This window comes from Aedes albopictus, chromosome 1 (genome assembly GCF_035046485.1).
Source record: "Aedes albopictus strain Foshan chromosome 1, AalbF5, whole genome shotgun sequence".
Taxonomy (NCBI): Eukaryota; Metazoa; Arthropoda; class Insecta; order Diptera; family Culicidae; genus Aedes; species Aedes albopictus.
In genome coordinates this window covers 60,119,877-60,141,313 of record NC_085136.1, presented here as the reverse complement: position 1 = coordinate 60,141,313, position 21,437 = coordinate 60,119,877, and the positions used below count along the sequence as shown (strand labels likewise).

Below are 21,437 nucleotides of genomic sequence, written 5' to 3'. Positions count from 1 at the left end.
CGCTCACGATCGTGACGTGACATCGTGAGAGAACCACTTTAAAAGCGATGTGATCGCGGCGCCGACTTGGTACTCTGTTCGTCGCGATTGTCCGGTAAAGATCTCGTGCGGTTTCACCTCTCGGAGCCAAAAATCCAGTCTGGTTCTTCATCTCCAGACCTCACCACAAGTTCACAGCTAGTGTCCCTCAAAACCACAAGTGTAAGCCCCCGGTGAAAATATGCACTAATTGGCCCCGAAAGTGTCTAATTGAATTATGATTTGGTGTGGCGTGGTGGCGATCGATGAAGGATTGATCGTAGGAGGCTGATTAGAAATGCTAACGAGAAGCTTCCCAAATAAGGACATCACAAGTGACTGTTGGGCGATGACGGTGGCAAATTGATGATTAATTGTGGGAATGTGTAATTGTGAGAAGATTTGGCTGCACATATTCGGAATCCGAATCGGCGTTGATCTAGAATGATCTTGTTTTTTATAGAGTGTGCGGCTAAGAAGTGGGTGATGCAACAGAAACATACAAAATCGGTTCATTCGTGGGAGTTACCGAGCGATTTTCTTGCACGCGCGTGGGAAGAAAATTTTGGAAAGATTTATCATCGTCATCGCTTTTCCGCTTGACTGGAGGATATTTTGGCGGCGGATGACTATTTTTAGAATATTGCATTCATATTCTGCAAAGTGTTGGATTATTATTGTATGAATTCCGTGTTTATTGCTTCAATAGGTTTGAAAAAGAGTGCGAAACATGGGTAAGACACCGGCCGTCGGAATCGATCTGGGAACGACCTATAGCTGCGTCGGGGTCTGGCAACACGGCAAGGTGGAAATCATTGCCAACGACCAGGGCAACCGGACTACCCCGTCGTACGTTGCCTTCAACGACACGGAACGGCTGATTGGCGATGCTGCCAAGAACCAGGTGAGTTATATCCTGCCAAAAATGGCAAACTCTGGGCAGGTAGATTTGCAATTCATTAACCACGCAGACACCTCTGGCAGGGCTTATCAAGAGACACACGATCGTACACTAATCGAAACCGAATGGAAGTAATTCGATGACATATTATTTACACTGCATAAGTTTGTCCAATATGGCAATAGGGTCGTTCGAAGTCAACCTGAACAACTTATTTAAGGCGCGCAGCGCAGCACGCAGACTCTGCGCTGTCACAAACCTCTATCTCGTCGATCAATTGTCTCGCCTTAAAAGGACTAGGACAGCTGCGATCGCGTATAAACAACCTCGACTAAACACATGTTCCGTGTCGCGCGTCGCGATCAAGTTAGCCAAAATTTCTTAACAGAGCGCGCAAACTTTTTCGATGCGTTATGCGTGTCGCGCTTGTATCCTTATCTCGCACGCAACAAACTGGTCCCGCAAGTCGCGCCAATCATCAATGTTTGGCACCTTGTCTAATTGAAAATGTCACTCCATAAGCCCGTAAATATTTCCCTAGTTTCCCACGCATGGCTCTTCATTACGGCCTTTCTTCTCAATATCCGCGGTGGTGTGGTTTGGGATGCACGCGCGTTGATGGACCAAACAGCCAGCGTGAGATTCCAAAAATATCTGCGCCGTTGATCCCAAACATAGCTAGCGGGCGGGCAGCACACATGCGGTGGTGCGGTTTGACCTTAGCCTGTTCTGTCGTCGACTCTCGCGATCAGGTTGACAATGTTCGTTCGGTGTGTATCGTATACGAAAATTGGGGCAGTTAGTCTTCTGCGGTAAGACACTCCAGGTTGTAGACTGCGTTTAGGTTAGAGTAATGCGGGGCAAAAGTTCGCACGGGGCAAAAGTTCGCAGTGGGTGTTTTTCTGAACACGAGTTAAGAACCCAAACAAATTTGTATGGGTTCGACACATAATCAGGCCAGTTACTCGTCAACAAAAATTGGAACGATTTCGTTATGGTGTGGCAGAGTTAAGCGGATAAATGTGTTTCTAGGTGTTTTGATAGAATTTGTGGACTTTTTGGAATAAGAATTTGTAGTAACAGGAAGAAGAAGAATCTCATAACCTCTTGATGTCGGAGAATCGTTATTCCATAGTAGTTCGAAAAGTGCACTCGAATAAACAATAAACTACTAGTGCTTCATGCAGAAAGGGACATTGTTAAAACCTTGACGATGGGGCAAAAGTTCGCAGTAGCTGTGGGGCAAAAGTTCGCACTAGGTTTCTGAATGTAGTACATCAATATAATTACAGAATCTTTAAAGCAATGATGGTTTCGTATAGAAACTACTATATATGTATAATATGTGTAGTATGTACCCTGAAATCGTTCCAGCAGAGGGTTTGAACTTAGTTTTGTAAGAGGATCGATCGTAAGGCAAACATTATGTTCACTCATGTAAATCAAGAAATGCAAAATGGCTAAAAAACATTTTAAAACATTTTCTTTGTCATCCTCGTCTTATCTTTTCGTATGTTTTTGAAGGTCATGTTATGTTCATCTACTTTACCGAGATCTTTCATAGCTTAGTTTGTAAATGCACAGTTATAATTCATCCCCATACTGACGGAAATATGATTCGATTACGGTTCCGTTCAATAGTTTTGCAGCAGATTTGATTTTTCATGTATTTTGGGCAACACGTATCTTTATGATAACCCCACAATGTATTTTGATAACTTCAGTAATGCTAGAAAGGACAGCTTCTAGTTAATAGTTGTGGAAGTCTTCATAAAATACATTGTATACCAAAGCTGAACACCAGGTCGTATTCCAGTTGGGCCGTAATGCTAAGAACAGAAAGAAACAGATTTCACGGCTAGAGTGAAAGGACGAACATGAATTGCCATGATATAAATGAACATCGCACCAATAAACTACGCTTTTCAAGGTGCGAACTTTTGCCCCGCATAATGCGAACTTTTGCCCCCACTATGGGGCAAAAGTTCGCATTGGAGTACTTATATTAAAAATTATATTACTAAAACTACAAAAGGAACGCGAAAAAATCTAGTACTACGTTTTGAAGGCAACATGATAGGGACCCGTTTAACGAAGAAAAACGATATTATTTTCTTTTCGTTTAATAGCTATTTTGTAAAGTCTGTTAGGTGCGAACTTTTGCCCCGCATTACTCTATTTCTATTTGATTACATACATATGTTAACGTGACAGAGTGCGTTGTTAGCTATTTGTAGAAATATATGAACGTTAGCGTAATGGTTCGTTCTAGGATTCCATCAAGAATATTTCTGGGATATTTTAGATTATCTCGTACCATTTCACTATACTATCTCTTGGAATTCGATGAGAAGTTTTCGAGGAAAGAGTTTCTGACCTCTGAGCCCTGGGAGGAGTTCTTCTTAACTCAGATGTCCCTTTACAAATTCTACATGGAGTTTCTACGGGGATTGGCTTCAGTAGTTCAACCAAGGATCGGAACACATTCTGAGTTTTAGCCAAAACATCCCCTTGAATTTTTTTCAATCGTTGGTTTTCAGATTCATCCATGTGTCTGAACTACCTCTAGACGTTCTTGCAAGGTTTTCTTCAGAATTTCCTACAAAAATTCTTCCAAGATTATTTGCTTGGAATTTCAGCAAAAAATCCTCCATATAGTCCTCGATGTGTTCCTTCTGGATTTCATCAGTAATTCCTTCTGGAGTTCTTCAAAGAGTTGGTAATCTTCCTGGAAATCTTTTTGGGACTCGACCAAGAAATTCTTCTGAGATTCCTGCAGGAGTTCTTCTTTGATTTCGTTCAGGATTTCCTTTTGAAACTTCGATCTTGTATTCTCCCGAGAGCTTTTGCTGGATTCTCTCTTTACTCGTATTTAAAATTCCTCCAGGATTTCTCACTGCGTTTTCTCCAGTAGACGCTTCTGGAAATGCTTCAGGAGCTTATTCTAGGAATCCTCCTAGGATTGTCTTCTTATTTATGGCTCTTCGTCCCCACTGGCACTTGGCCTGCCTCGCTTCAACTTAGTGTTCTTCGAGCACTTCCACAGTTATTAATTGAAGGGCGTTCTTTGCCTGCCATTGCATGAATTTGTATATTGTGTGGCAAGCACAATGAATACACTATGCCCAGGGAGTCGAGAAAATTTTCCTGACTGGAACGGGAATCGAACCCGCCGTCTCCGGATTGGTGATCCATTGCCTTAACCACTAGGCTAACTGGAGACCCTCCAAGGATTGCTTCATGGAATTATCCAGTAGCTCCTTCCAGGGATCCTTGAAGAGCTGCTTTTCAAGATTTTTAGGAGTAGTTCCTCTGTTATTCTTTTAAGGGAATTTTCCCGTACTTCTTTCTGGAAATGCTCCTACTGTCCCTTCTGGGAATCCTCCAGAAGTACCTTCTGCAAATCCTTTAGCAGTTTCTTCTAAAAATCCTCCAGACGTTTCTTCTGGAGCCCTCCTGGTATGCCTTATGGTAATCTTTCAGGATTTTTTTTGAATCCCCAGAAGACACTTCTTAGAGGAATTCCTAAAGGAATCCTAAATGAAATTCATGGATTAATCGACTGATGGAATTCCCGAAGGCGTCTCCAGATACAATTTCTGTAGGAAGGGAGTTCCATGAGGAATCAACAGATTAAATTTCTAGAGGAATTGCAACAAGAAAATTCCAGAAATTTCATAATGAGCTCCTGGAGTTATCCCCCGAAAGACTTCTAAGAGGAATCCTCAGATCGAATTTCTAAAATAATTCCCAACTGAAGTTTTTGGAGGAATCCTAACTTGAAATTCCTGAAGGAATCCAAAACTTTATTTTGTAGTAATCCTTAAATAGAAATTATAGCATCCTAGCACCGGCCGGAGTACGAACATCCTTAGGGAAAATCGGGACACCAAACCCGGTGGAAACTTGGTCGTATGCTGACATGGACGGCAGGTTAGCTTCGGCAAACTTACTGACTCCCTCCAGACAGTAAACCGGGGAGTTGGTATTAGGCCTGCAAGCCGGTCATAAAAAAACGAGCACCAACAAATCAACAAGAGAATACGAACCGAGACTAATGGTAACGACCCACGCTAACGAAAAGGCTTTGCGATTGGAACTGCAGATCTCTCAATTTAATCGGGAACACCTGCAATTTAGACTGGGTCAACAAAGTCGATTTTTCGGAACAAAGCTTTTTCGATTCATTTTAGCGTCCAAAGCAACTGGGCAAAATTTGGGAGCGATTGGTTGCTTCCCCGTATTCCGCATTGCGATTGAAATTTGTATGGAATTTAGTATGGAAAAACGTGCTTTTTTGCATTTTTCTCATAAATTGAATTTTTTTGTCTATAACGATCTAACTAATGATGTTAAAGTATAGCCTAGGATATGACGAAAAACTTTGCCGAAGACCGCAAAGTGATTCGACACTTGTAAAAAAAGTTATAACGTACCGATTGCCCGGTGGTGCTTAACATTTAACATGTAAAGGAATAACATCAATAATAAAATCTTAAATTTTGGCCTAAGTTACCAGGCGAATAACTTTTTTCACAAGCGTCGGATTACTTTGCGGTCTTCGGGAAGGTTTTTCGGCATATCCTAGGCTATACTTTAACGTCATTAGTTAGATCGTTTTAGACGAAAACTTTCAATTTATGAGAAAAATGCTAAAGCACGTTTTCCCATACTAAATTCCATACAAATTTCAATCGGAATACGGGGAAGCAACCAATCACTCCCAAATTCAGCACAGTTGCTAATATAGATTGAAAAAGCTTTGTTCCGGGTTGATACGATCAAATTTAAAGTTTCTCCATACAACGTTGACCCACTCTAAGCAAAATAGGGTTGTATGGGAATTACTATGGAGAATTTTCGAAAAAGATTTTCCGTGCTGTAGAGCATTACCCACGTGAATGAAGTCATAGGGTCAAAGCCGAATTGAATTCTTCAGATCTCAATGATGAATGTTGCCGAAGACCGGAACTTATTTCGACAATCGGGTAAAAAGTTTTTAAACAAATTGTTACTCACATGCACATCTTCATACATGATGTCCTGCAAGATGTGCAAGAAGGTAACACGCATACTATGATTGCGTGTCAAGCGTGTCGACCGAGCTGCGGTCTGCGGTCTTCTGTTCAAGCATGCATGGATGATTATTGATTAATAACTTCTGTCTCGTTAGTCGAAACGAGTTACGGTCTTCGGCAACTTCATCATTGAGGTCTGAAATATTCAATTTGACTTTAACCCTATGATTTCATCCATGTGTTTATACTCTACAGCGCGGAGAACTTTTTTTTTTTTTAATTCTCCATAGTAATTCTTATATAAACCTATTTTGCTTTTGGGCCACCATTAAATCACCACCAAAATGGCTGAAAATTTGACAGGACTCTAGTTTTGCACCAAGGATTGCAATGAACATAGGGAGCTTTGAATTTTTTACATGTTTTGAACTGCCCTAATGTACAGCCTACACTCCGGAAACACTAATGACAAGGACAAATTCTACGCGCAGCTCAAACACGAGAACGATCACAGCCCAAATCACGATGTCTAGATAATCATAGGAGACTTAAATGCTCAGGTTGGCCAGGAGGCGGAGTTTGGACCGACAATTGGGAAGTTTAGCGCAAACCAGCGATCGATCTAGAACGGCTTAATACTGATTGATTTCGCCGCCTCTAAGAACATGGCTATTCGTAGTACCTTCTTCCAGCACAGCCTCCCTTATTGTTGCACCTGGAGAACACCACAGCAGACGGTTTACCAAATCGACCTCGCCCTGATTGACGGACGGCCCTTCTCCGACGGTCAGGGCATATCGTGGCGCTAACAATGACTCTGACCACTACTTGATGATGGTCAAAATACGCCCAAAACTCACAATGTACGGTATTGGCGGCCGCCCCGGTACGATATTGAGCGACTGAAGTGCCACCGCATACGCGCAGAATCTCAAGGCAGCGTTGCCAGACGAGGGTGTGATCGATATGAACAATCTGGAGGACTGCTGTAGAAAAATTAAAGTAGCCATCAGCAACGCAGCTGAGACCACTACCGGGCATGTAGTAGGACGGAATCGATGGAACGATTTGCTCGACGACGAGGACAGAGCCGTTTTGGAGGAGAACAACGCAGCGCGCGCGGTAATGCTGCAGCATGGAACCTGGCAGAACGTGGAGCAATACAGACAGAAGCGGAAGCAGCAGACCCGCTCTTTCGGTAGACGAAACGCCGCTTGGAAGAAGCGGAGTACGAGGCAATGAAATTGTTGCGCCGTTCTCAAGATACACACAAATTCTACGCGAAGCTCAACGCATCTCCTAAACAGGCTTTGTGTCGCAAATCAAAATCTTCAGGGATTAGGACGAGAGCCTTCTGACGGGCAATCGAGAAGTAATCGAAAGGTGGAAGCAAGGATACTTTCGAGGTGGTGGATGAATGTGTCTGATTCGGTTCCTTGCTAACTGCAGACATTAACGTGCGCCGTGAAATACGAAGGTGCAAAATCAATGGAAGTCGTTCCTACTATGGACTCCAAAAGAAAATGTAGTCAAAAAGAATCACCCCGTACCACATGGTACGTGCACTGTGCACAAGACGCTAATAAGATCAGTGGTCCTTACGGACACGAGTCATGGACCATGTTCGAGGAGGACCTGCGAATACTCGGAGTTATCGAGCGACGTGCGGTATACCTTATAAGGACATGCAGAAGAACGGTGTGGCGGCGAAGAATAAACCACGAGCTCGCTGCACTCCACGATGAACCCAACATCGTGAACGTGGACAAAGCAACATAATAACCTCCTCTCATGAAAAATTAGGCTTATCATAACTCAAAGATTTTGTGACAATTTCGTTGCAAAACTCAACAAACATTATTGTTGAGTAATTAATTAATAAATCGCCCCTTAAGCTTGATTTAAAAAAAATTAGATGAATAAACTATTGTTCAGCTATCATTGCTACGTGGGAATAAACAAGTAGCGATCCATAGTCGAGTTCATCATAAGCAATTCAAACATTTTGCGACATTTTTCGACAAACGAATACCAGTCTTTAATAAATAAATTGTGCACATAAAAATTTACTGAAAAAACCTCTCGAGATATCCCTGAAGCACAGACAAACAGACGTAGCACGTAGAAAAAATTACGATCAAAATCATAGTCACAGATGCATTATCGCCCAATGCTAAAACACTGTGTGTCGCAAACATGGCCCTAGATGGCGGTAGTGTGTATATGTCAAACAGGAGCAAAACCGATGTGCCGCCGATGCCTAATTTGCGTACGACGATTATTTGAATCGATCGATAAAAACGTGGACGATGGAGGGTGAGTAGAGTGAAACATCTGTTTGTACCTGTAGGATTATCTGAAAAAATTGCCCAGGGGATATTTCTGAAAGAATCACTGGACCAATTTTTGAAAAATTTTGAAGGAATTCCTCATAAAAAATCTGGCGGAATTCCTGAATAAAACCTCGCAATAATTCTCACAGTAATTCCAAGATGAGTTTTTATAGGGATCCCTAGAGAAATTTTCGTGGAAGTGTTTTTTTTTGACATTTCTGAAAAAAATATCAAGTCAAATTCCTGTGAAAACCCCTGGCGGAATTTTGAAAAGAATTTCAGGAGGAGCTTCTGAAGACATACCTGAAGGAATCCATGAACACTTCAATAGACCTCTGTAAAGTTTTCAGACAAAATATTTAGAGAACATGCTACATTAATTCTTGTAAAAGCAGTTCTGGAGAAATTTCTGAATAAATTCCTGAAAGAACCCGTGGAGATATTTCTAAAAGTATCCTTGGAGGAACTCCTGCAGGAAATTCTTGAAAAAGTCTGAATTTTTGTTTTTTGAAGGCTTTTTTTCTGGAAGCATTTTTGAAAGTATCCATGGAGGAATTTATGCGGGAATCCTTGGAAGGTTTTTTAAGGTTATTTCTGAAGGAATCTCTAGTGCATAGATTACCAAACTTTCACGCCCTTTTTTGGCCAGCAGGTATACTTTTAGCGACCCTCCATAGAAATTCCCTCATCTGTTGTCTGTTACAATAAAATATTCGCCTGTACCTCGCGATCCCCTGGATGAAGGCTGGTGAAATCTATGAAGAAAGCTCTGGAGAAATTCTTAAGAAATACAAGAAGGAATTCATGGAGACTTTTAAAAACATCCCTGGACACTTTTTAAAGGGAATCCGTGAAGCAACTTGCAGAAGAAATCAAAGATTTTCTAAACGAGTTTTTGGATTTTTTTAGAAATCGTTAGAGGAATATCTGAAGGATTTCTAATGGAATCTCTGGAGAAATTTCTAAAAGAATCTATGGAGAAATTGCTGAAAGAACCCGTTTAAAATTTTCTGAAAAGAATCTGTATGATCTCGTAAGGAAATCCTTGAAGAAATTTGCGGAAGAAACCAGTGCGAGATTTTTTAAGCGAGTTCTTGGAGATTTTTTTTAGGAACCTAGAGTAATTCCTGTAGGAATCCGCCCAATAAACATTATTGCTGTACAACAAATGAATAAGAAGCTCATAAGCTAGATTTTGAATATTTTAGCTGAAGAAGGTGTTATACAGCTTCCATTGTTATTTGGGCGTGGAAGAATTTCCTACAGAATCCCTAAAAAATTTGCTGAAGAACTCTCGCGAGAATTTTATGAAAGGATTCCTGAATGAATTTCATAAGGAATATCTAGAGCAGTGAAGAGAATTATCAGACAAAAGAGGCACAAAACAAACAACAAAGAAGGCGCAGCGATTACTCTTTATCCCAACTGGTAACAGATAATGACATGATCCCGAAAATTTTTGTTGCAGAAAAAACGGAAGCTGAATTTGTTGCATACTTTTCAACTCGTGAATAATCAATTATTACCAACCCAAAATCGAAACTTTTTGATGATACATCTTCAGCAGCGTTGTAGTCTTTATCGACTCGAAGTTATCGATCGAAAATCACAATGCAAGGCTTAAAAATGTCTAAACTCGTGCCGCATCTTTATCCTAATTTGTTCAAGTTGGGATAAACCTATGTCGCATTGGGTAGAATGTCGCAACAAATTCAGGTTGCGACATTGTCATTATTGTTGCACGATGGTTGAATTTTGATTGATTTTCTGAAGGTATCACTGGAGGAATTTATTAAGGAATCCCTGGAGAATTTATTTTAAGGAATCCCTCGAAAAATTTCTAAAGAAATTGTCAGTGGAATTTCCAAAGGAATCTGCAAAATTTTGTTTGAAGATCTCCTGGAGGATTTTTTGAAGGAATCGATGTAGAAATTTCTGAAGAAATTCGTGGAAGATTTTCCAAAAGCATCCCAGGACGGATTTCTGAAGGAATCCCTGGAAGGATTTCTAAATGAATTCGTAGTTGATGATAGAAGAGAAACCAGCACCAAAAGCGATTAGTACCAGCAATAGGGTGTGGAACTATTTGAGCAGGGGGCCTATTTTTGGTCCTTTTCGCTTAAGGACAGACTTGTTGGAATCCCAACATGGCCGCCACAATGGCCGACTTTAGCACCTACTCACGATTTCGAGGGCACAAATATCTTCGTAAACAAAACCAGCGTACCTGATCTTCTTATTTTAAGCTTATTACAAGTGAGCAAGAACAGAATAATATTGTCTATCCGGTTGGAATCAAGACCGACATTCAATCAAAAATTGCCATTTTCTTGGTCCACAAGTGTCGCAACTGTTTCGCATCTAGTGCGCTGTGTTGCTGACAATAACAAAAAGGATGCGCACTACTTTTGACATGACTAAAAAACGTCGCGAGTTGGGTCGCGTCGCGACTTGATTATGCGAAGTTCGGTTTGGTGGCGGCCCGACAATAAACTGCTTTGTTGTGTAACGCTTGCTTCTTGAGATTTGTGCGTTTGAAGTTTTGATGCACTGTTGAAGCGGGATGTCAAGAAGTTTGTCCTTAACTCAGTCATTATTATATCACTTGACTTGAATTTTTGAACGCGATGAGATATTGCTAATTTTTCCTCTTCACCGCAGGTGGCGATGAACGCCAAAAACACCGTGTTCGACGCCAAACGTTTGATCGGCCGTCGCTTCGACGACCAGAAGATCCAAGAGGACATGAAACACTGGCCGTTCACGGTGATCAACGACGGCGGCAAACCGAAGATCCAGGTGGAGTTCAAGGGCGAAACGAAGCGGTTCGCCCCGGAGGAAATCAGCTCCATGGTGCTGACCAAGATGCGCGAAGTGGCCGAAGTCTATCTGGGGGGTAAGGTGAGCGACGCGGTCATCACCGTGCCGGCGTACTTCAACGATTCGCAACGGCAAGCGACCAAGGATGCTGGAGCCATTGCCGGGTTGAATGTTATGCGGATCATAAATGAGCCGACGGCGGCAGCATTGGCCTATGGGCTGGACAAGAACTTGAAGGTTTATTTGTAGAACATCCGTGTAGTTGAGAAATTGATAACTTCTATTATTTCTATTTCAGGGCGAGAAGAACGTGCTGATCTTCGACTTGGGCGGTGGTACCTTCGACGTCTCCATCCTGACCATCGACGAAGGTTCACTGTTTGAGGTGAAATCTACGGCGGGAGACACCCATCTGGGTGGAGAGGACTTTGACAACCGCATGGTGAACCATTTCGTTGAGGAATTCAAACGGAAACACAAGAAGGACATGAGTGGAAACATTCGTGCTCTTCGTCGACTGCGTACGGCTTGCGAGCGTGCTAAGCGTACTCTATCGTCGAGCACGGAGGCATCGCTGGAGATCGACGCCCTGCATGATGGTGTCGATTTCTACTCCAAGATTACGCGTGCTCGCTTCGAAGAGCTGTGTATGGATTTGTTCCGCTCGACGTTGGCTCCGGTGGAGCGAGCTCTAACCGACGCCAAGTTGGATAAGGCTGCCATCCATGACGTGGTCTTGGTTGGCGGATCCATCCGAATCCCCAAGGTTCAAAAGATGTTGCAGGACTTCTTTTGCGGAAAGGCCTTGAATTTGTCCATCAATCCGGATGAAGCCGTAGCTTACGGAGCTGCCGTTCAGGCTGCTATCCTCAGCGGAGACGGAAGCTCACAAATCCAGGATGTTCTGCTGGTGGATGTTACTCCGCTCTCGTTGGGTATTGAAACTGCTGGAGGCGTCATGACCAAGATCATCGAGCGTAATGCTCGTATACCGTGCAAGCAACAGCAGACTTTTACAACCTACAGTGACAATCAGAACGCTGTGACGATTCAGGTATTTGAGGGTGAACGTGCCATGACCAAGGACAACAACCTTCTTGGAACGTTCAATCTGACTGGAATTCCACCGGCACCACGTGGAGTGCCGAAGATTGAGGTAACGTTCGATCTGAATGCCGATGGTATTCTGAATGTTTCGGCCAAGGATAGCAGCACCGGTAAGTCGGAGAAGATCACCATCAAGAACGACAAGGGTCGGCTGTCGAAGGCTGAAATCGATCGGATGCTGTCGGAAGCGGAGAAGTATCGGGAGGAAGATGAGCGTCAACGTGAGAAGATCACGGCCCGTAACCAGTTGGAGAGCTATATTTTCAACTGCAAGCAAGCGGTGGAAGACGCTCCGGCAGGGAAACTTTCCGATGCGGACAAGCAAACGGTGAAGGATAAGTGCACTTCGGAGATGTCCTGGTTGGATGGTAATACACTGGCCGAGAAAGATGAGTTCGAGCACCATCTGAAGGAGTGTCAGCGTGTTTGCGGACCGATTATGGCCAAAATGCATCAGGGCGGAAGTGGGGCAACTGGAGGCGAAAGTGGCGGTGCATCAGCTGGCGGTAAAGGACCGACCGTTGAGGAGGTTGATTAAACGTGTGTGAAAGTATTGTAAGGGCCTGATTCAGAAGCCGAGGGTAGATCGTTTGGATTCTGGCCACAAGTGTTGTCGAGCAAAGTAGTCACGTGTGTTCAAGTAGTCATGTGGCGAATCACAGCCAAAATGAAGCATAAGATAATTACATCACACAGAAAGTAAAAGATCTTAGTACAGAATTATATTTTGCAACAAAACTGTTTGCATATGTGAGATATCTTCTAACATGATTTATAATCAAATCATTGGCAACGTTTCAACCCTGTATCCAAAAACCGCAACTACTAACAATATAACCGGCGCTTGTTTGTTTGGGTATGGCTTTCATATTTATGCATTTATAATAAGGTGAAGCGAAAATCGAATAATAAATAATGGGTAGCAGGTATCCGGTCTATAATGTTATTTTTTATAGAGAAATGCCCTTAAATCGAAGCAAGCATGCGGTTGAACGCGCTCACTCGACGAACGAAGCCTACTTAGAATGAGCTCAATTATTAGTTGTTCTCACGGCATGCTACTTGATCACCTCAGAGAGGAATTCGATTACATAGTTGATGGAGAGCTTTTTAATGGTATATGAACTTCACTGCAGCAGCAAAATAGTTTACGCTGCTCAGTACTATACTGACCAAGAACGTATCGAGTCGTACTTTCCAACATCTTTTACGCGCCAATAACACGCACGGAACGAAAATCGTTTAGCAATCCATCTGCTGACTAGTGTTGACCCTCGCGTGAACTGTTGGAATCTTGATCGAGTGAAGGTAGCAAAGTCGAACGATAACGCCACCCCGACAACCGGCCAGATGGGTACCCTGAGCAAGTACTTTTACGAGGCAACGCGGAACAAATCCTGTAGGGATATGCTCCATCCGGGATACACGTGCTACGATGCGGGGAAGATCTACATACGCCAAGGGATTGTCGGTGCCATGCGACATTATCTTCCAGGGGCTGTGGTAACGTCGTTGGTTTCCCGTGGGAAAGTGTGTTAGGGTGATGTGTACCTAATTGAGATTGCCATTGCAGACGGCGTTGCTCTTCAAAATGAATCAATGGGACGATCCGCAGGTGTGGAAAACTTTTTTCCTACAGTACGCGCGGTGCATCATTGCCGGATTGCCGATGACGGCTGGTAGCTTTCACTTCTTCTGTGGATTCTAGTAAGTATATTTTTATTGTGTCAATCTGATCGTAATACACCCAGAAGTACGATTCAACTAACTTCTCTCAGCAATGATGACAAAACAGAAGCTAAATTTGTTGCGTACTTTTCAATTCGTTAATAATCGATTAAATCGAAACTGTTTGATGATAGATCTTCATCAGCGTTGCAGTGCTTTCGAAGTTACCCCTCGAAAACCGTAATGCAAGACTTAAAAATCTCAAAACTGGTGATCAAAGATCTTTATCCTATTTTGTTTAAGTTGAGACAAAGGTGTGTCGCATTGCATGGATTTTCGCAACGAATTCAGGTTGCGACATTGTCATTATTGTTTGTTGTCCGATGGTTGAATTCTGATTCAGTGTTCAGGATTAAGATTAAGAGATTTAAGAACACTCTCAGTCGATGACCCCCAATGAGAGTCTATTAGAGGTGGGGAAGAAGATACTTCGTGTGCGTGAGATCCGTGTCTGGTGCAAAACTTGTCACTACAACAAGCAAAGCGAGCTTCTATGAACGCGTGTCAAATAGTGACGTCACTATTTGTGTTTACATTTTTCTTTCCTTACTAATACATAGCCATCTCTTCTTCCCCACCTGTAATATACTCTCATTGGATGACCCCGATCTTGCACCTGAAGGACTGGAATTCGGTAGCATCTATCGCCTTCGTAAAAAGATTTACTTGCTACTCGTTGGTACTGATCGGTTCGATCTTGAAGGTCCAGCCACATGGTCCTTGATGAAATGGTGTAAACTCGAAATGGTGTTCGATGTTCAATGTGCTTGATACAGCATTCTTGGTCATTCCACTCGGTCCATGGCTTTGTGTCTCCAGTTCCGCACCTTCACCTGATCGACCCATCTAGCTCGCTGTGCACCACGCACGTCTTCTTGTACCGGTCGGATGACTCTCGAGAACCACTTTACTCGGGTTGCTCTTCGACATCCTGATGACGTGACCCGTCCACCGTAGCCTCCCGATTTTCGCGGTATGGACGATGGTTGGTTCTCTCAACAGCTGATGCAACTCGTGGTTCATTCGCCTTCTCCAAGTCCCGTCTTCCATCTGCACTCCGCCGAAGATGGTACGCAACACCTTCCGTTCGAAAACTCCCAGGGCGCGTTGGCCCTCTAATCAACGTTTTGTAGATAGTTAACTTCGTGTTACGGCGAACTTTGTTCGATCGTAGAGTTCAGCGGAGTCCAAAGTAAGCTCGATTTCCTGCCACAATGCGTCTCTGAATTGCTTTGCTGGTGTCGTTGTCGGCGGTTACCAATGAGCCCAAATACACGAATTCTTCAGCCGTCTCAATTTCATCACCGTCGATATAAATTCGGGGTGGCGAGCGTGGTGATTCCTCTCTGGAGCCCTTTGCCATCATGTACTGTGTCTTCGACACATTAATGACTAATCCGATTCACCTGGCTTGCGTTGCGTTGCGTGATAACGGAATAATTCTAATCCGATTCGCCTGGCTTCACTCTTTAGTCGGATGTACGTTTCCGCCATCGTCTCAAATTTACGAACAATAATATCAATATCATCAGGGAAACCAAGTAGCTGAACGGACTTCGTGAAAATCGACCCACTCGTGTTTATCCCCGCTCTTCTAATTACACCCTCCAAAGCAATGTTGAACAGCAAAAACGAAAGACCATCACCTTGCCGTAACCCTCTGTGAGATTCGAAGGGACTCGATAGTGTCCCTGATACTCGAACTACGCACATCACTTGATCAATCGTTGCGGTGATCAATCGTATCAGTTTATCCGGGAATCCGTATTCGTGCATATTCTGCCATAGCTGTTCTCGTTCGATTGTATCATACGCCGATTTGAAATCGATGAACAAGTGATGTGTGGGCACGTTGCATTCGCGTCATTTCTGCAACACCTGGCGGATGGCGAACATCTGGTCCGTTATAGTGCGTTCACCCAAGAATTTAACCTGATATTAGCTTAGCTTAGCTTAGCTTAGACTGACTGCACATATCTATGGTTGCTACTCCGTGATTGACCCGAACCAATGACAGTTGCGCAATGAATCAACTGAATAATTGACTGGGAGTGGTCAACATTCTCACTGTGCACGCTTCAGAGATTCTCTTTTACAGTACAATAACGGCGCCGGCCACGTCCTTGCAGTCAGGTTGGGAAAGGGAAGGAATATTAGTACCAACCTTTGTTAAGTGAAGGACCGCGTTTACCGCTGCGACTCCACCAAAGGCTGCAGGAAAGTGTGTTTGTTATTAGGGAAGGTATCGTTGGGTCAAAATTCACTTTGATAAGTAATATGACCTTTTGATGTTTGTTCGCCATGCTGGCCGCCGTGACATTGTTCGCTTTACGCGGAAAGCAGACAATCGAACACTCGCGGCAAGTGATCGCTCAATATTTACCACAACCGACGTGTCCGAACAAGCACACAATCACGCGGGAAGCAAACAATAGATCACTCACGTCAAGTGATCACTCAATATTTACCACAACCGACGTTTCCAAACAAGCACACAATCTCGTCATTGTTCGCTTCACGCGGGAAGCAAACAATATATCACTCACGTCAAGTGATCACTCAATATTTACCACAACCGACGTTTCCGAACAAGCACACAGTCTCGCCATTGTTCGCTTCAAGCGGGAAGCAAACAATAGATCACTCACGTCAAGTGATCACTCAATATTTACCACAACCGACGTTTCCGAACAAGCACACAGTCTCGCCATTGTTCACTTCACGCGGGAAGCAAACAATAGACTACTCGCGGGAAGCGATCGCTCAATATTTACCACAACCGACGTGTCCGAACAAGTACATAATCTCGCCATTGTTCGCTTTACGGGAAGCAAACAATAGATCACTCAAGTTAAGTGATCACTCAATATAGTTTGTACTTGTGGTATAAAATTGAATTAATATAATAATTGGTATAGAATCAATAGAAAGAGAATAACAAGGAACAAACTCACCGGATAATCGCCTGTCATCAATCGAACTAAAAATGAGAAAGGAAAAAAATAAATCGGAGTACCGAAGACAACGCGCGCGCGAATCCTGTCTCCAGCTGCCGAGTCGTCACTACACACACTGATTGAAGCCGGGTCTTCTTTCTTTGCCATCAACTGAACCAAAAAGCGCAAAGAGCGACTGGCAAAAAATGAATCGAAACACCAAAGGCAACGCGCGCGCAGTTCCGGCCTTCAGCTGCCGAGCCGTCACTACAAACTCAGCACGCCGACGCCGACGACCACCACGAAAACCCGACCGCACTTTCCGAGCATCTCCAATGCACTAGCACACTCCCGATCGTACTGCCGTTTTTCTCTAACCTGATATTGTTCACAAACTCTCTTGCAATCGGTGATACACGGCGAGATAAAATTTGAGAGAGTATCTTGCAGGCAGCGCTCAGTAGTGTGATCGCGCGGTAGTTCCTGCAATCCAACTTGTCGCCCTTTTTATAGATGGGACACACGATACCATCCATCCATTCCTCCGGTAATACTTCCTCCTCCCAAATTTTGGTAATGACCCACCCAGTAAACACACGATCGTATATGATGTTGCATAGGATGCTAAAGTGGAGGCGATATACGTACACTTTACACGCGGGTAAATGGGAGCATGTACGTATATGGCCTCCACCTCAGCATCGTATGTAACATCATATAAGACTTTGTGTTAGCTGGGCAGTGTAGTGCTCTCACCAGTGCTTCTCCACCATATTTTAAAAGCTCGCTTAGTAATTGATCTGCTCCAGCGGTTTTGTTGGTTTTCAACCGGCCAACTTCCTCCTCAATCTCTTGGAGGTTTGGGGCCGGAAGTCTTTCGTCCTGTGCACATACTTCTAGATCTGTTACCACGCCACCTTCAATACTTGCAACGACGCCATTGAGGTGCTCATCGTAATGCTGCCGCAACCTCTCGACCACCTCACGATCGCTCGTGAGAACATTCCCGTCATTATCTCGGCACATGTCAGCTTGTGGCACAAAGCCTCTGCGCCAGCGGTTCAGTTCTCGTAGAACCTTCGTGTGTCCTTAGCGCGGTACAGCTCTTCCATCGCTTCGCGATCTCGTTCATCCTGCTGGCGCTTCTTCATCCGGAACACTGAGTTCTGCCTATTCCACGCCTGTCTGTAACGTGCCTTCGCTCTCGTACGGTATTGCAGCATTCTCGCCCATGCTGCATTCTTCTCGCTTTTCAACTGTTCACATTCGCCGTCGTACCAGTCGTTTCTGTGATTGGGAGTCCCGAAGCCTAGTGCTGTAACCGAGGTAATATCCTATGGCGGAACGGATGTCCCTCCAGCCATCTTCAAGTATAGCTGCACCGAGCTGCTCTTCCGTTGGTACGGCCACTGTTAGCTGCTGCGCGTAGTCTAGAGCCACTTCTACGTTACGCAGTTGCTCGATGTTGAGCCGCGGCGTTCGACCTCGACGCGTGGTAATAACTGTCGAAAGTTTTGAGCGCATGCATACAGCGACTAAGTAGTGTATCCGAATCTATATTCGCACTGCGGTATGTGCGGACATTGGTTATATCCGAGAAGAATTTACAGTCGATTAGAACGTGGTCGATTTGGTTTTCTGTTTGATGGTCGGGTGATCTCCAGGTGGCTTTGTGGATATCTTTGCGGTTCTTACAGTTGAGGTCTTCCAAAATTCCGACCAACAGATACGGGTGCAGCTAGCGCAACATATTCGATCTAGCTTGAAGACATGAAGACTGTTGATTGCTTCCGATCGAAGTCCATGCTTGAAGACATGGAGACTGTTGGATGCCCAGGACACTGCTGAGCCGTTAACATTAAACAGGAAACCCGTTAGGTATCGACTTGCGATCTTCCGTGTCGGATGCCGCCAAGTCGGCGTCTATGAATCCCATGAGGTGGTCTGCTGTTTGCATTTCACTTGAACTGTAGTCCTACGGTAGCGATTCTTTTGAGGTACCTAACAACCTTCGAGGATAGATAACCTTCATCGTCTTTAGTGTTGCACACGTAAAGACAGAGGTCGCAGATGGACCTTCGGAATCCCAGCTTCAGTAGAGTCGTGGTAAATCTCTCATTTCAACATCGTGGTGCTTGTATTAGCCCATAGACATCTCTGCAGCTTACACACGTTGCCTGGTAACACCCTTAACGCATTGTGATACTTCCTTGCACAAATCCTCCTTCAGCACTCCGTGGAGGAATAGTTTTAACGTCCATATGATGTACTCAAAAACCATGATCTACCGCAATCACCAGCACCACGCACACAGTAGACAGCTTGGTTACTGGAGCGAACGTATCCTCGAAGTCGATTTCAGGACGTTGGAGGAAGCCATTAACCATCAGGCGCGACTGCCGAACCGATCGACCGGTCTCATCCTTCTTGAGCCGAAAAATCCATTGCGTTTAAAGCGGTTTCATAAAACGGAGCTCATCTTGTACCGCCTGGTTCCAGTGATCACGGTCATTACGGGTATTAATTTCATCATATGTCTCAGGATTGTCTGAAGAAGAGGGCCAACCAACAGTACTTGCTCCGCCTCTACGGGCTAAAGATTCCAGATCTCGTCGCGAATTGAGCGGTTAGAACTTTATCTTCATGGTCGAACAGCTAACAGTGGGCTTCGTGGCCGTGCGGTTAGCGGCGTCAGTCGTTTAGGCGTATTGTGAGTGCCACGGAGTGAGGGTTCGATTCCCGCTCTAGCCGGAGGAAACTTTTCGTCGAACGAAAAATCCTCCACTGGTCCACTGGGTGTTCCGTGTTGTCCGTTGCCTGTTAGTGTATGTTCAGTCTGAGCTACCTCTGGTTGAAGAGGGTGTAGTGTCTTTATAAACAGGGTGCAGATTAATTATTCAGATTGATCTTCCCCTCTTGCTCGTAGATTAGGGGTACCATCCCAAGTAACATTTTGATGGCCAATTGTCTTGTAGAGGTTTCATAACCGTCACAAAACCTTCTTTCCTTTTATTTATGTTATATGATGGTTCTAAGAATCTCCTCTAGCCTGTTAAGCTATAAAATGTTAATTGGGATCAGTCTTTCTTTCGCATGATTTCTTGCATCATCGGCCCAGGAAAAAAAAAATTCTTCGAACTTAACGTCACGAGTAAATCACGATTCTCGTCTCGTCCACGTCCCACAACCGGTAGCCATTAGGCGCGTAACCGGCCATGATCAGTTATCGACTTTTCGCGTCGAGTTTCATTTTTTGTTGACTCGGTAGCCAGGCAAAAGCTTGACATCCAATCCTTCTCCAAACGTGGCTTCCTACTATACCATAGTTCAGCAGGCTTAACGTTGCTTGGAATCGCCGAGGTTGGGCTTCGGTTAATCAGGAACGCATCCAAAAGCACAGCTTCACACCAGAACAACTTTGGAGCATGGGATTCGATCAACAGGGTACGATAATTTTCGATGAGACTTTTTGCTTCTTATGAGTTACATTTAATTTCTAAAATTGAATCGACCAGAGAATTTCTTCGGTATCAATTCGATGAAACCTTATTTCATCAGTTAACATTCCATTGCCATTTACAGCAACCTGTTCGGCCGTTTCTCTGCACCATTCTTCACCTTCATTCCATCGTTTCTCGGCGGCTGTACATGTATGTTCCTCCCTAGAACGATCGTGCACGCTCAGGGTATAGGACTCTTCAATATGGTATGTATCTCCTGTCTTTCTTAATTGATTCTCCCTCAAACTTTTCCATTTTACTCCCACAGTATATCGAATTTCTCATACGTCGCCTGCGTGGAAAAACAGCCGAAGCCCTACGACTTTCCAAACTTGCCGGAACGCTGTTCTTCAGCATCTTCAGTGCCGCCATGCTGCCGGCCCTCGAATATCTACAAATCAATCGCTTCTGGTTTGCCAACATCTACCGAAAGCCCAGCGCAGACACCAACGAAGAAATCCAGCCGAACTGCTGCCCACATCACCCGAAGCGATCCTGCGTTCAGCACGTCACCGCCCAAGTCAAGAAGTCCTTCTACTTCGGACTGGCCATCTGTTTGATCAAGAACGCACTTCCTCGGATCGCCATGGCGTTCCGGAGTCCGCTGCAATTCATCCGAACCATGGTTTTCCGCTTCGATTATGGTCTAATTGGGTTCTTCACTGCCTACAAGGCACTGTACGAGTTTTTCAATTGCTACCTGATTCAGAACAGTAAGCTTAATCCGCTGGTTCGTGCTACCATCACCGGGTTCATCAGCGGAACTGCATACTGCCTGTATCCGAACTATTTGCTTTTCACATACCCCATTTCGGAACTAGTGGAAGTTTACTGGTTGGTGTACATGAAATCCAACCTACCCAAACCCAAGATAGTGCAATTGATTGACCGATTCCCAACGACTTTACTCATGTACATGTTCAGCCTGGGTATGATGTATCACCTGAGAGTAGTCTACCCGTATCACACCAATCGCTACTGTCACAAGCTGATGGCGATTGGTACTACAGGGCGTTCAGAAACATTGGCCCGTGGATACGCTGAGATAATGATGGGTTACAGGGATTAGGGGCCAC

The 21,437-nt window shown here is 44.2% G+C and overlaps 3 protein-coding genes across 3 annotated transcripts in view; 2 read left to right on the top strand and 1 right to left on the bottom strand.

Annotated features, from left to right (window-relative positions):
* The window catches only part of LOC115269373 (fragile X messenger ribonucleoprotein 1 homolog), a 161,741-nt gene that overhangs the window by 130,771 nt on the left and 9,533 nt on the right, over positions 1-21,437 (bottom strand). The gene's annotated exons all lie outside the window — the stretch shown is intronic.
* On the top strand, positions 54-13,126 carry LOC115269375 (heat shock 70 kDa protein cognate 2). The gene is made up of 4 exons (XM_029878047.2): positions 54-201; positions 728-922; positions 10,932-11,327; positions 11,389-13,126. The coding sequence occupies exons 2-4, from the start codon at positions 749-751 to the stop codon at positions 12,733-12,735; spliced, it is 1,917 nt and encodes a 638-aa protein (XP_029733907.2). The 5' UTR covers positions 54-201; positions 728-748; the 3' UTR covers positions 12,736-13,126.
* On the top strand, positions 13,255-21,430 carry LOC109427542 (uncharacterized). Its single transcript, XM_029878048.2, has 4 exons — positions 13,255-13,700; positions 13,771-13,904; positions 20,444-20,567; positions 20,630-21,430. Exons 1-4 carry the CDS (start codon positions 13,548-13,550, stop codon positions 21,428-21,430), a joined length of 1,212 nt encoding a protein of 403 aa, XP_029733908.2. The 5' UTR covers positions 13,255-13,547.